This window comes from Heterodontus francisci, chromosome 2, assembly GCF_036365525.1.
Source record: "Heterodontus francisci isolate sHetFra1 chromosome 2, sHetFra1.hap1, whole genome shotgun sequence".
Classification (NCBI taxonomy): domain Eukaryota; kingdom Metazoa; phylum Chordata; class Chondrichthyes; order Heterodontiformes; family Heterodontidae; genus Heterodontus; species Heterodontus francisci.
In genome coordinates, this window is record NC_090372.1 from 82,476,615 (window position 1) to 82,490,450 (window position 13,836).

Consider the following 13,836-nt stretch of genomic DNA (forward strand, 5'->3'; position numbering starts at 1 on the left):
GCCACTGCTCACAGTGGCAGGACCACAAGATTCAGCCCAGAAAAGATATACTCACCGTGGGGAAGGCGGAGAGGGTACAGTACAGATCTGCCAGAATTAAACCAGGGCTTAAAAATTAAATTATGAAGACAGATTGCAAAACTTGGCTTGTTTACCCTTGAGTTTAGAAGATTGAGGTGTGATTTAATCAAGGAGTTTAAAAAGCTAAAAGGATTCAATCCATTCGATGAAGCAAAATAATTTCCTGGTGGGGGGAGGGTGAGGCCAATCCAAAACAAGGGACATACTCTTAAAATTAGATCTAGGTCATTTAGGAGTGAAATCAGGAATCAATTTGTCACAAAGGGTAGTGGAAATATGGAACTGGTTTCCCCAAAAGAATGTGCAGTCAATTGACTTGTTCATAACTGTAATCCAAAGATTGTTGGGTAAGGGGATCAAGGGGTTTGGAGAAAAGGTCGATAAATGGAGTTAAGGTGCTCATCGGTCATGATCAAGCTGAATAGTGGAACAGGCAAGAGGGGTTGAATGGACTGTTTCTATGTAGAAGGCCCTTCTCTCTAGTAGAGGAATTCAGAACAAGATATAGGCTGAGAATGTCCTCAAAACTGCTTCCATTCCTCCACTATAACTTTGCTGGAAGTGTGGTAGAATCCCCATTTACACATCCACCCGTCCAATGGCTGTCGAGCCATTATCTTAGAATTCGAACAAGTAGAATGCGACAGAACAGAAGGAGGCCATTTGCCCCATCCTGCCTCTGTCTGAGAAACTTCTTTGCACAAATGGTTGTTAGACTGTGGAACAAACTGTTTTAGACGGCTAATAGGTGCAAAGTTAATTGAGGCATTTAGAAGAGATATGGATAATTTCTTGAAAAGTATGAGTATTAAAACATGTGGAGGGAAGCCAGTGAACTGGGATTAAAACAGAGCTGCCATGGCTAACACAATGGAAGAGCAGGCAAAAGACTGAATGGCCTATTGCTCTTCCTCTGTTAAATAAACTCTAAATATCAGCTCAGTTCTGACACAAGCGAAAAGAAATCTTGTGTATGTCTGATCTTTCGGGTAGTTTAGAATTGATTCTTACTGCAACATGAATTTATATAGCGTCTTTAACGTGGCAAAAAAACGTCTCAACGTGCTTCACAGTGGCATAAACCGCTCAGTAATGTATTTCGAGGATCTCTATCAGGTTATAGCTCAAAAACCTGATCTATTTCACAGTGACCGAGCATCTAAATGTGTTTTGAGTTCTTCCTTTGCACTTCGCAGGTAGAAACCTGATGTTAGGGGTTCTGATAGACGAATATTCAGTGTGTTTAATAGCTGTTTTAATGATGTTGTCTCTCCGCGCCGAGCTGTCACTCTTCTGCACATCACAGACTCCCTCAGACAGAAAAATAATTGGCCGTTTTTATCCTATATCGAAACGGGGACCCGGTGGGAATAAGACGTTTTTTCCCCCTGGGACAATTGCATCAAATATATTCGGCCCAATAACTTCTGGTTGATATTCTTGTATATTTATTTCTACTCGTTTCAAGACATGAATGTAAAAAAAATGCTATCCTAAACCACTTGAATTGCAAAACCCAGATTTATTCCTGAAGAAAATCCAACGCCATCTGTTAAGTGCCGGCGCCAGATTAAAAACAGTAAAGGGATAGAAAGGGGTTTGAATCGAAAGCTGTGGTCGCAATCATATTGGGCAGTAATTCGGCAACAGAAAGGGTTAATATGGACAGTGTAATCTGTTCTTGCAAAATAATAAAGGTAATCCAGCAGAAAGTTCTTGACACCTACGGGACTCATCACTCAGAAACAAATATCAGTGAAGAAATGACCTTAATTTGAAAAGTTTCGTTGGATCTGAAAACAAAATTACCATCAAATGCAATGAAATGTACATGCCACTTTGTCCACTAAGTATTCACTAACTTGATGTTTAGGGGAGGCTGGGATAGCTCATATCGATTGCAAACAAAAAATAAAACTATTAGTTGAAACATTGAGGAGAACGAGGAAAACCGCAGGTGTGAAGTTTCCGACACAATTGTTTCGGGTTACTGATGAATCCAAACGCCTATGAAATCCTCCACAAATCACACCAAATTGTCATCTGATTTACAAGAAAAATCCATCGACTTAACGGTAAAAAATTGTCTTTGTTGGGGGGGGGGGGGCATTAAAATTCGGGTGCAGTGAGCCGGAATGCCTCTGTTCTGACTCATTTAATGCTTTAAGGCTAATACCGAAGTGCTGAAGAGAAAAGGGGACCATTGCTGGTAAGACACGTGCGTTCTGTTTGGTAAAAGTCTGCTCGTTTGTGACATTCAATATGCAAAGTGACTGATGGAGTTGTCTGCCTTGAATATACAACGTGAAAAATAAAGTCTGGCACCTTTATATAAATAAACCACAACGACAAACAACATCGTGTTATGGATCAAGTTAATCTTCTGTATGAATGTGAAACAGATCAACAACAGAACTGAAGCAATCTGTAAAGTAATTATTATATCCCTGTCGTTATAGACTTTGAAAGATTCCACAGTCAAATGGCCTGAATTACTTGCACTGCACTAAAGACTGGAGTTTATAAAACACGATTACTTGCAATTCAGGAGGCGAGTTGTTAATGCAGTAATCTGTGCAAGGGTATAAACATGCAGACTTGAAACGTGAACTCTTTCTCTCTGCACAGATGCTGCCTGACCTGCTGAATATTTCCAGCATTTTCCGTTTTTCCAATTTCTAGCATCCGCAGCATTTTGCTTTTGGATAAATACGCGGTGTCAGATCTAGACGCAAGAGCTCAATTCTCAGGTCGATTTTATAGCTCTTCCGTTTCCTGTGATCATTAAATATTCGGGGATTGGGTGTAAATGAATTGGTGGAGGTGAAGGTTTTATTTTTCCGTTGCCCAGCTGGTCGCTTTCTCATTGCATTTGGATGGAGAGAGAGAGCAAGGGATCTGTTTGTTTTTATGTTAACAAATCCCTCCCTCCTCATGTTTGATTTGATTAACATTAGGACGAATCAGAGTGGAGGAGCGGGGGTTTGGGGGGGGTCCTGACTCCACTCTTGACCACGCCTCATAGGTCTCTCGGCCAATGGAGAGCCGGGGTGGGCGTGGCCACAAGGTAGTGGCCCCGCCCAGTGGGTGCAGTTTAAAAGCGATTGCAGATGACAATGTGAAGGAGGGGCTGCGGGGGGAGGGGGACAGAGGGAGGCTGAGAGCACGCTGTGGGCCAAGGGAGGTGGCAAAGCAGCTGCAAGAATTCAACTCCAATACAATAAAGACTGGCTGCTTGCTTGTGGTTTCTGATTTTTTTTTACAGAGATATCTATCTCTTTGACATTTTTTTTCCTAACTGGGGGTTGCTGAGTCGAGGGGGTTGGACTCATGATGCAGTTAGCTGAACGATGCTTCCCTTCCAGCACAAGCCTGCCGAAGACTTTCTACAGCTTGTCCTCCTCTCCCGAGAGCCAGAGCCCGGCGTCCTCACACCTCGACTTCCCGGACACCGAGCGAAGCGACCCGATCCCGGAGAACGGTGACATCCAGAAGAAGTTCAGCGGCTCCAGCATGCTGACCGAGACCGAAAGCCACAATTTCTCCACTTCCAAAGGGGCGGCGGCGGCGGTCGATCGGGGGAAAAGCTCCCCGGCGGCGGACGAGGACTTGGCAGAAGTTCGCTACAGTTTGGACAGTCTGGGAGCTGAGAGATATTTCCTGTCGCCCGTAGCCCCGCAGAACCTGAGCCCCAGCCACCACCAGCCGCAGTCCCAGCAGCAAGTCGGGGGCAATGCAGGCGCCCTCCTGCCCTACCCGGCTCAGCACCCCTCAGCTTTCCCCGTGAACGGTGCTAGCAGATACCTGAGTCCTCATTCCGTGCTGAGCAACGGCGCTTACAACCCCATCTTAACTCCGGCTGGAGCCCAAGCTTTACCCCCTTCGGCTTACCCAACTTACCCCGGATCAGGGCGCTCTCAGTATGGGCACGGTTACCAGGGCGGACCGCTCTACCCACAGTACCAGCCGACTATCCCACACCCGACCCGGGCACAGGTCTACCTCTGCAATCGGGCGCTTTGGCTCAAATTTCACCGGCACCAGACCGAGATGATAATCACCAAACAGGGCAGGTAAGACTCGATTCTTATTTTTATTAAATAACGATCAACAATTGCACTGGTGCTGACTTTGCCAAATGATGGCCGCTGGATAAAAGGACTCTTTTACCTCGTGTATTCTGAAGTTTTAATCTTACAAGTTAATAATTCTAAATTTCCCCAGATCTCTGAAATGTACCTAATATATTTGTTAAAGAAAGTTCCATGTTGGGCTGTTTTCTCGGACTCCTTTTCTCACGTGCTCCTGATTTTCTGGCTTATTTTAAGTTGTGTTTCACGATTGTGCTACAAGTTGTTTCAAAGCACGGGAGATATGTGTCAGGCTCTTGATAGTGTCGGGATGTTCCCTATATCAAATATAATTAAGGAAGGTGGAACGTTTAGATTTAATTTGAGTTCCAATCGTGTGTTTGAAGACATGAGACTGCCGAATGCCAGAACCTTAGCGTTGATATGTAATAATATTAACTGTGCTGACCTATACACCTGAGGAGAAGTCCAGGGCGTGTGTCCTCCAGGTTTGCTACTAATCAGCGCTACAACTTCTGCGTCTTCACCTAAAATGAAACATTGGAGAATAATTTGGGCAAGGCTAAGTTTCCAAATGTCATGTGAGACGGATCTATGCCATTCTGAATGTTCGTGAATACAGACAGCGTCGAACGACTGTAAATGTGCAGATTCGATTGGTGATGATCCCTAAGCCCCAACAGTGTTTGGTCTTTCTGGATGTGTAGTCTTGTTTTTAATGGTACCCCGAGTTATTTCAAAACACAACAGATATGTGTCAGACCCTAAACAGTAGAGGGATGGCAGACATATTCCATACATTAACTATCATTAAGGAAGGTGTAAGGCATAAAAGACTGCGGAATCTCAGAACCTGGGGACTGGCGCCAAACAAGGTTCCCGATCTGAATCTGGACTGATGTGGTGAATAAATCCATTGGCTAAACCCTTATTTATAAAGGCGTTGAGACAGCGATCCGCCCCTTCTTTCTATCTGTAGGGCCAGATGAATTCTGAACTGGGAAGAGATATTGGAGTCATTCTCTGACACTGAATTAACTAGTTTTGTAGCAGTAATAATCCCAAATTCAGTTGCATATTTTGAACTTCCTGTATTGACGATTTTATAAAATCTAAATTCCAGTGTTGTGGCTATCGGTAAGGCTGGGTGTAAAGTGTAATCTGTAACGGTATATTGAGGCCATAAAAATGAGGTTTGGGTTTTAAGGACGAAGCTAATGTTTATCTCACTATCTCTTTTCGCCCATCATTGATATTCCGAGCAACTCACAGATTAGGTGTGAATGCAAAATTATTCACGTTGTCCAGCTCAAATTATTTTCCATAAGATCATTAGATTAATTTTCGATCAGATTCACAGAATCTGTTTTACCGGATTTGCAACCTTGAAACAGAATGGCATCCATAAATTCAAAAGCAAAATACTGCGGATGCTGGAAATCTGAAATAAAAACATTAAATGCTGGAAATACTCAGCAGGTCTGGCAGCATCTGTGGAGAGAGAAACAGAGTTAACGTTTCAGGTCGATGACCTGTCATCAGAACATTGCCTGTGCTAGTTGAGGGACAACCTCAAAGAGGTCGCTCTCATCCATGGAATATCCGTGCAATTCTCTTCCTTTCTAAGTGCCTGTACAGTTTCATCCACCACATTATTGGTGAGAAATTGTAACTTCGAAGATCACACCTTTACTGGTTCTCCCGGAAACAAGCTTGTAATTGTATCTTTTTCTCTCTCTCTCTCTTTTACACATTTAAAAGTCTGGATCCAGTTTTGGTTTCGTTCGTGTAGGGAAGAAAATGATATCACCTTTGATCGTGTCATTATTTTCTTGGTGACGACGCATTACACTGATAACTATATCCTCTGGTCGCTGTTATGTGAACAGTTCTCTGAAATGCTATACTTTACCTGTCCCCCGTAAAGGATTCATTTTAACCGATCACTCTCCGTTCGTATTTGATCAATTGTTAATTATGAACTGACCTGAACTTACTGTCACGGCCTGTTTCTGGGAATGTGGTTCAGAACATTTTATAAAGTAAGTGCAGTTTGGTCAAACCCACTCTTTTAATGGTCATCTTTCAAACACCCAATTCCAAATCAAGAAATTCCATCGCTTTCCTCGTGATTAGCTCTCCATCCATCTTGGCGAGACCACTAAAGGGATTCTGGTTTTCTGCTGGAAGGGAGGTTCATTTTAAATATTATTATATAATACAATATAAATTCAGGCCGATATCCTGCTGTCGCTCCTGTATCAAACTGACGCGACACAAACAATAATCGATCTATCCCGATTGTCGCTTTTTATCGTAGCATAATTGATATCACTATTGACTGACTGTGTTTTGGATTAGTCGATACGTTTGATTTATTTATTCAGGTTCAGTGATGTTGCTTTACATTCATTAATGCTTTATGAAAGTCATCTGTCCGGATAAATACACATTCAGTAAAGCCTTTTTGTGAAATGTAAATAATAATAGTGCTAGTTGTCAGTGTGTATTTCGACCATAAATTGTGCGTTAATCTATGTAAAAATAATCCACCTAATCTAGTTTCAAATTTCCTATTTCCAATAGCAATTCGGTTTGCCCCCAGAAAATAATTAGATGTTAAGATGTCAGTGGGTGGGATATAAACTCGACGCAACAAATATGCAATTTGCAAAATATACTGACTAGAATGATAACATTTCAGTTTTGAAACTCAAAAGGCATTTATTTAGCGTTGCACATTTTCCGTTTATATTGGAGTTTCGTTTGAAGTCTTTGTGTTGCCTTATTTACCCATCCCGTTAGTAGAAAGATTTCCCGAAATCATTGAAACTGAGAGAGGCTTGATCAACTCCAGGTGCACGAATGGTGACAGACCTGAAATCTTCATGGAGCTCAGGCTGTCGGAGCCGATCGCTTTCGAAGCCCGAGGCCGGATCTCGCCACCATCGCGAACATTTTTAAAATGCTGCCTTGCTCGGAAATCATTTTTCTACTCTTGAAAATAAAGTGCAAAACTTGCCAGCCAGGCTTTGTTTTGTCATTATGCCTCCTCCCCACGTATTTCACAGTTTCATTTCAAAATAACTTGCGCTTCAGAAGACGTTTGATGCTCTGTGAATGTTGAAAGTTCAAAGTCACAGTTACTCGGCTTTATATGATCAGAAATGATATGGTATAAGTTATTAAAGCTGAACTATTGAAAAAGTCTATTACTGAGTTTGTCTTCTCCAAAGTTGGGGGATTTACCGATCTGATCTGGCTCTTTGCAGGTTGTGCTCACTGGTGAAGGTCACGTTTCTCATTTCGCCTTCAATCTGAGGTGTTTCGCCAAGAATATTTCTTGCCGATTCAGTTATCGGGTTTCTGTTGTTTGATGTGCATTGTTCTTAGAATATTGTATAGTTGTGTTGTTTATTTTTACTTCCAGGCGCATGTTCCCCTTCCTGAGTTTCAATATTTCTGCTCTAAACCCGACCTCTCATTACAATGTGTTTGTGGAGGTCGTGCTATCCGATCCCAATCACTGGCGATTTCAAGGTGGAAAATGGGTAACTTGCGGGAAAGCTGACAACAACATTCAAGGTGCGTATGGCCGCTCAGAATGTGTAGCAGTTAGTTTTCACGGATGGTGTAAATTGCAGTCCTGTATGTGTAATTGTGTCACGGTTCCTCTGTTTAGTGACAAGGCATGGCCCCAGTCAAAGCCGCATAAAGTTGCATTCCCGTCAGTTTTGACACACTTTTCCCCCAAATTTCAGTTTGTTCCGGAATTTGTTAATTGTGAGTAATTCCTGATAATAAATTGCTAAAGAAAAGTGTTGATGTAAGTCACCCTTTGTTTGATAAGCCTCAATTTCTCCTTGTAGGTCTTGGTATAGCCAGTTATATCTTGAAGGTATTAATACCTGCAAGAAATTAGCATAGTCCCCCTACCAAGCATGTACTTTAAATAAGAACAGAAAATGCTGGAATCACTGAGCATTTTTGAAGAGAGAAACAGAGTCAACATTTCAGGTTATTGATCTTTCATACTTGAATTGTCAATATGTTTTGAACAGGCAAGATTTTTAAAAATCTTATTTTTCCTAACCGATTGCATATAACTGGATAATCCTGTGCTGGTCAGCGGGGCTCTTTTCCAACACAGAATGATGCCATTTGCCCCATGGCGCCTATGCCGCTCCTAGCTCTTCAACTGAAATTACCCCTTGCCCATTTCTCGTCTATTACAACAACTTGTATTTATATAGCGCCTTTATCGGAGTAAAATGTCCCAGAACCCTTCACAGAGGCTATTACAAACAAAATTTGATTTTGATTTACACGGAGAAGTGCCTTTTGACAATGCTGGCTTTATGGGGTCAAAGAAAGGCTTGCTTTTATCAGAGAGTCAGCCTTCTCATCTGGAAATCGCCTCTGACTTTCTGTCTTTATTTAGAGTTCCCTATTGGTTAAGGTTCTAAATTTTGTGTTTTTAGCGGTGTATTTAAGTACACAAAAGGTTTATTTCCGTCTGTATGAAAACATGACATTGACATCTGGGTAACTGAAAGGGGAACGCTGCCTTTCATCATATCGGACTATTGGAGTTGGACCGGTAGACTGACACTCAGGAGTAGGGCGCCAATAATACGAATGGTCCAATCAAACTAAAAAAAAATTGCAGTTAAATCATGATCTGGTTTCCTTCATCTGTGATCCAGGTATCTGCCGGTAGCGAAAGGCTTCAAACTCACTATGCCACACCGCCGTATCTCCTTCCAGAATCACCCCTGCATCCATTCTTCTGGGTCTTATTTTGCCAACACAGTTTCAAAAATGTTTAATCTGCACAGGGTATCTAGTTCCTTATCTTTACTCGTGCACGTTGGACCTATGCAGCTTTTAAATGTGTTGAGCATTGAGTGCACAGATCCGTACTTCCGAAAAAGTATATTCCATAACATTCAATTATTTTAAAAGTCCAAACAGTGCGACTTTCTAATGTAAAGTCAAATCATTGTGCAATACCCCGCTGTACAACCGGCATGTCATAACTCAAATGATAGTTGCACTACTTAAAATGTGAAAATCTGCACAAATGAATGCTGAGCTGGTGTCCAAAGCAAACATCGATTTCCGTGCCCTGCTGTACTTTAAAATTCGATTTTTTTTCTTTTTGTGGAATAAGTAAACAGTACAATTTCACACTTCCTATAGAAATATAATGGGATTGTGAATGAACAAGAGTCACTGCAGCCAGGCGTGCAATCGGTGTTTGTTTTCGCTGAGTGGTCGGTAACGGGTTTCTCGGCTGCTTTCTTTCATGTCAGCACACCTGAACAAAACATGCTGTCACTCCTGATTAGGTCCATAGCTCCTCATCTGAACCAAGGTGTTAAAGTGCAGATCGGTGAAAATTGGTTCCGTGAACTTGTGTCGGGTTGAATGTGAACGGATTAATTTGGGATGCGGGGCTGAAGAAGTCTGTAGAGTTAGAATGGGGCAAAGGCATGTCTTCTCGTGAACGTTTTTTTCTGAATAACGTGAGCTAGTCTTATTACACATATCATAAGCTGGCTTGTCAAAACTGTACAGATGAGGAGTATTTAAAAGATCCTCCTTGTTAATTTCACTAGTATTGGTTACTCAAAAAGTAGCATAGACACTCGATTTTCTAACTGAAATTAACAAAAACACAAATCAGAAAGACAATTAAGTATCCCATTGTCACTAACTCGTTTCTCACTACATTGTCTTTCACTTTATTTCTTCCAGGTAACAGATCCTATGTCCACCCTGAGTCTCCAAACACTGGGGCTCACTGGATGAGACAAGAAATTTCCTTTGGGAAACTCAAACTGACTAACAACAAGGGTGCAACTAACAACAACACGCAGGTGAGGCAGTAAAGGCAGGATACACCTATCTCTGATGTGTTAGACTGACACTAACCCTGTGTGAGAATGAGTAACAGTTGTGTGTTTTTTCATTGTTACAGATGGTGGTGTTGCAATCCTTGCACAAATACCAACCACGACTTCATATAGTAGAGGTGAATGAAGATGGAGTGGAAGATATAAATGATTCTACAAAAACACAAACTTATACTTTCCCAGAATCGCAGTTCATTGCTGTGACTGCCTACCAGAACACTGATGTAAGTGTAGTTTATTGCCGATTTGAATTGTTAAAATAAATACAGCTGTTGGCATTTTCTAATTGTTTCTTACTTTTATTAGATTACACAGCTCAAGATTGATCACAATCCATTTGCCAAAGGTTTCAGAGACAATTATGATTCGTAAGTATATGCTTTTAGTATGATATTTTGAATTAAGGTAATTTTCCCTTTTAAATCTCACTATTTCATGGTCAGTTGATCAACATTCTATTCCCTTTTTAACTCCTCAGTATGTTCACCACTCCAGAGAATGACCGATTGACCCCTTCTCCCACGGACTCACCCCGATCCCATCAGATAGTGCCTGGGGCCCGTTACACCGTTCAGCCTTTCTTCCAGGATCAGTTTGCCAGCAGCATACCATCAGCCCGGTTCTACAATGGTGAACGAGCAGTGCCCCAAACAAGTGGCATCTTGTCTCCCCAACAGACCGAGGAGTCCAGCAACCCTCCCCAGAGGTGGTTTGTCACCTCTGTACAACAGCCTGGCACCAACAGGTTGGACTTCACCTCTTATGATGCAGATTATGCTACCAATGCCTTGCTGCCCTACGGTCTCAAACCTCTACCCATCCAATCTGCTCATTCTCTGAGCTACTATCCTGACCCAACATTTGGCTGGGGCTCCAGGAGTTCCCAGTACCAGAGAAAAATAGCCGCTGGGTTAACATGGTCCTCCAGAACAAGCCCAGCAACTTTCCCAGAAGATCAAGTGTTGTCCACTGAGGAAAAGTCAAGAGAAGAAGCCAACTCACCCTGGATTGAAACCCCTCCATCCATCAAATCCATGGACTCAGACTCTGGACTCTATGAAAATGCCTGCAAGAGAAGAAGGGTCTCAGCTGGCAACTCTAGCACTGAAAGTTCCCCAACAATCAAATGTGAGACAATTGCTTCTAAAGAGTATAGCAAGGATGGTGCAAAGGCGATGGGCTATTATACTTTCTACACCAGCCCTTAAAGTATTCCTGTGAAGTTTGCCTGTATATATCCAATCCATTCGCCAAATGTCGAGATGGTCTTATGAGTGCCAAAAAGACTGAATTTTATTTCCACCTTAAGAAGTGATCGTGTACAGTCTATTAGTGCAATCAAATTTTTAAGAAGGTGCCAAAGCTTTCTGATGCTGTAAGCAACAAGATGGAAATATTCTAGCTAAGCCTGTCCTCAATGTGACGTCCCATAATATATAGTATTAATTTTAGAAGGAATCTCTTGGGGGGAGGGGCTTAAATACCAGATTGACTTTTGCCGTATGCGGTTTTATTTATTTGACAATACAATGATGTACAGTCCTGTTCTGTATAGTCTACTGTAGAATAGGTGCAGTATGGTGTAAAAGAAAATGACAATGTTAGTTCGATGAATAAAACCCAGTCTTTTTCAATTCCATCAATATGTACAGATTAAGCAAAAACAACATTTTCAAGCATTAAATTTTTCAAAAGCAATAAAATAAGGTTTGGATCAGACGGCAAATTTCAACTTTCCAAGGGATGCTGTGAGGAAGGAACTAATGTACTTCTAGAGTCTTGATAAATGCATAACTAATGCAATTATAATTCTGACCATTTCCCATCTGTCAGTCACATACCAGGAATAGAATAGTGAAAAACTTGTTGGCAAATTAGTTATGTGTTTATCAGGCTTTAAGTGGTCATTTGATTGTAATTTTGGAAATTAAAATCTCACCTATAAATGAAATTCTTCACAACGTAATGGCATTATTTAGAGTGTTAGGATATATACTCCATCAGTTAAATGAAACATTTTTGCCATTAACAAACATTTTTAATACATGCAATGATACTCTGTATGTGTGCTGAATTCAGATAATTTTAAACATCCTATAAGTAACCTTATCACACCAACAGTCTAAAGGAGTTTTGAAATGTTCTTTGTTACGTGTTTTAAGAAAACAAATCAGGGCTTCATTAAAAGATGGTGTCCATATGTGGTCTCTTTACAAAATAAAGTACCAGATCCTGAAGAATTGGTTAAAACGCAGTGTAATGAAATCCCATCACTGACTTTTTTGTGCAATGAAAAGGAAACTCGATGTACGTTTTTTTTCCATCCGGTTTGACCAGCACGAAATCTCTGCCGCTTTGCAATATCAACTTCATTGTCATGCTTTCAACCAACAAACTCGCAGTTGTGAACTTGAGGCCAAACTTCCGGGTTTATTTTGGTCCTTAAATATACCAGTATCGTATTCTTTGCATTTTTTTTTGGCTTACGCTCTCCCAAAACATTTATATTTAAATCAAATGTTTTTGAACCGCATTGAAGGTCAGATTTGCAATAGTGTAAAACCACACGAATAGTGTAAGGAGACTTACAGCAAGAATGTCAGTGGGAAGGTAGGTTTTGCCTTATTCCTGTGTGCAGCTTTTGCAATATCAAAATGTTAGTTAGTTCATTGTGAGTTCCGTCCGCGCCCATCAACTTCGTTTTTTTTTGTTGAAAGTTTTGTTTGATCACGCTTGATAAAGGCACTATATGAATGCAGGTGTTGTTGTCTCCAAGCGCCGCCTTGTGGAGGATCGGAAAGAAACATAAGACTGAAGGAAGAAGTAATACCAAGTGAGTGGAATGTTAGCAGGCAAATCAGACTAGAAATCAAGTAAAAAAGACAGTGTTATGCAATACTTTAAAAATATCAGCTCGTACATTTTCACAGTTTAGACGCTTGTGCGTACAAGCTAATCATTATTCGTGTATTGAGATAAAATGAAAATAGTCAAAAGATACAATATCGGACTCTAAGGTTCTTGGAGTTCTTAAGCATTCTGGAAACAACGCCACATTTAGATATTTACATGAAATGGACTTTTACACGTCTACATCAGATTTTAAGCCTTACTGGTATAGTATTACCGGATAAAGTGGTGGATGTTCATTTATCAATCTTGAACCATAAAATAAATACAATTTTAGATTTTTTTTGTCCAATGTAATACATCACCTGCAATAAACCGACTCTAATTACCAGGGTCCAAACGACATCTATTTTTATAATATTTAATAAATAATTAGAGGACAAGAAATGCTTTAGCTTAACTGAATGTAAGTGCATGTGCGGGATCCTGTCGACAAACCATTCCGATTTGCCGCTGTGTGTTGGGATCGGCCTATGTCTGTCGGGTATCTGAGTTGGAGATGGCTGGGTCCTGGTATCTGATCCTTGGGCTCTGTGACACTCGATCTCAACTACAGATCAATGCTGGAAATATTCAACAGGGCTGGCAGCATCTGTGGAGAGAGAAACAGAGTTAATGTTTCAGGTAGGTGACCTTTCATCACTGTTCTGCTTCTCCACAGATGCTACCTGACCTGCTGAGTATTTCCAGCGTTTATGTTTTGATTTCAGATTTCCAGCATCCTAATCCTAATGTTTCAAATGCTAGAAAGGTGCAGCCGACTGACCAGCCTTCAAAATAAAAGACACTCATGTTTCTGGCCCATCAGAAGCAGACAGGCCCTATTTTATCACCGT

General features: G+C 41.2%; 1 protein-coding gene across 3 annotated transcripts; it reads left to right on the forward strand.

The window, feature by feature from the left end:
- The first annotated feature begins 3,221 nt into the window (after positions 1 to 3,221).
- On the forward strand, positions 3,222 to 13,345 carry eomesb (eomesodermin homolog b). Of its 3 annotated transcripts, XR_010977732.1 has the most exons (7): positions 3,222 to 4,154; positions 7,603 to 7,757; positions 9,933 to 10,054; positions 10,156 to 10,314; positions 10,397 to 10,458; positions 10,569 to 12,700; positions 12,850 to 13,345. XR_010977732.1 is itself a non-coding variant. In XM_068059831.1 (6 exons), exons 1-6 carry the CDS (start codon positions 3,412 to 3,414, stop codon positions 11,296 to 11,298), a joined length of 1,971 nt encoding a protein of 656 aa, XP_067915932.1. In that variant the 5' UTR covers positions 3,222 to 3,411; the 3' UTR covers positions 11,299 to 13,345. The 3 variants fall into 3 exon arrangements, 2 of the variants coding, with proteins under 2 accessions (XP_067915932.1, XP_067915946.1); XM_068059831.1 differs by having other exon boundaries at positions 10,569 to 13,345; XM_068059845.1 differs by lacking the exon at positions 3,222 to 4,154 and adding an exon at positions 6,018 to 6,214 and having other exon boundaries at positions 10,569 to 13,345.
- Positions 13,346 to 13,836: the final 491 nt, after the last annotated feature.

What these genes read in the sequence shown, in the direction of transcription:
- eomesb (XM_068059831.1), top strand. Translation starts at nt 3,412, where the DNA reads ATGATGCAGTTAGCTGAACGATGCTTCCCTTCCAGCACAAGCCTGCCG. An exon ending in CAACTAACAACAACACGCAG is followed by an intron (nt 10,055 to 10,155) that starts GTGAGGCAGTAA and finishes TCATTGTTACAG; the next exon opens with ATGGTGGTGTTGCAATCCTT. An exon ending in CTGCCTACCAGAACACTGAT is followed by an intron (nt 10,315 to 10,396) that starts GTAAGTGTAGTT and finishes TACTTTTATTAG; the next exon opens with ATTACACAGCTCAAGATTGA.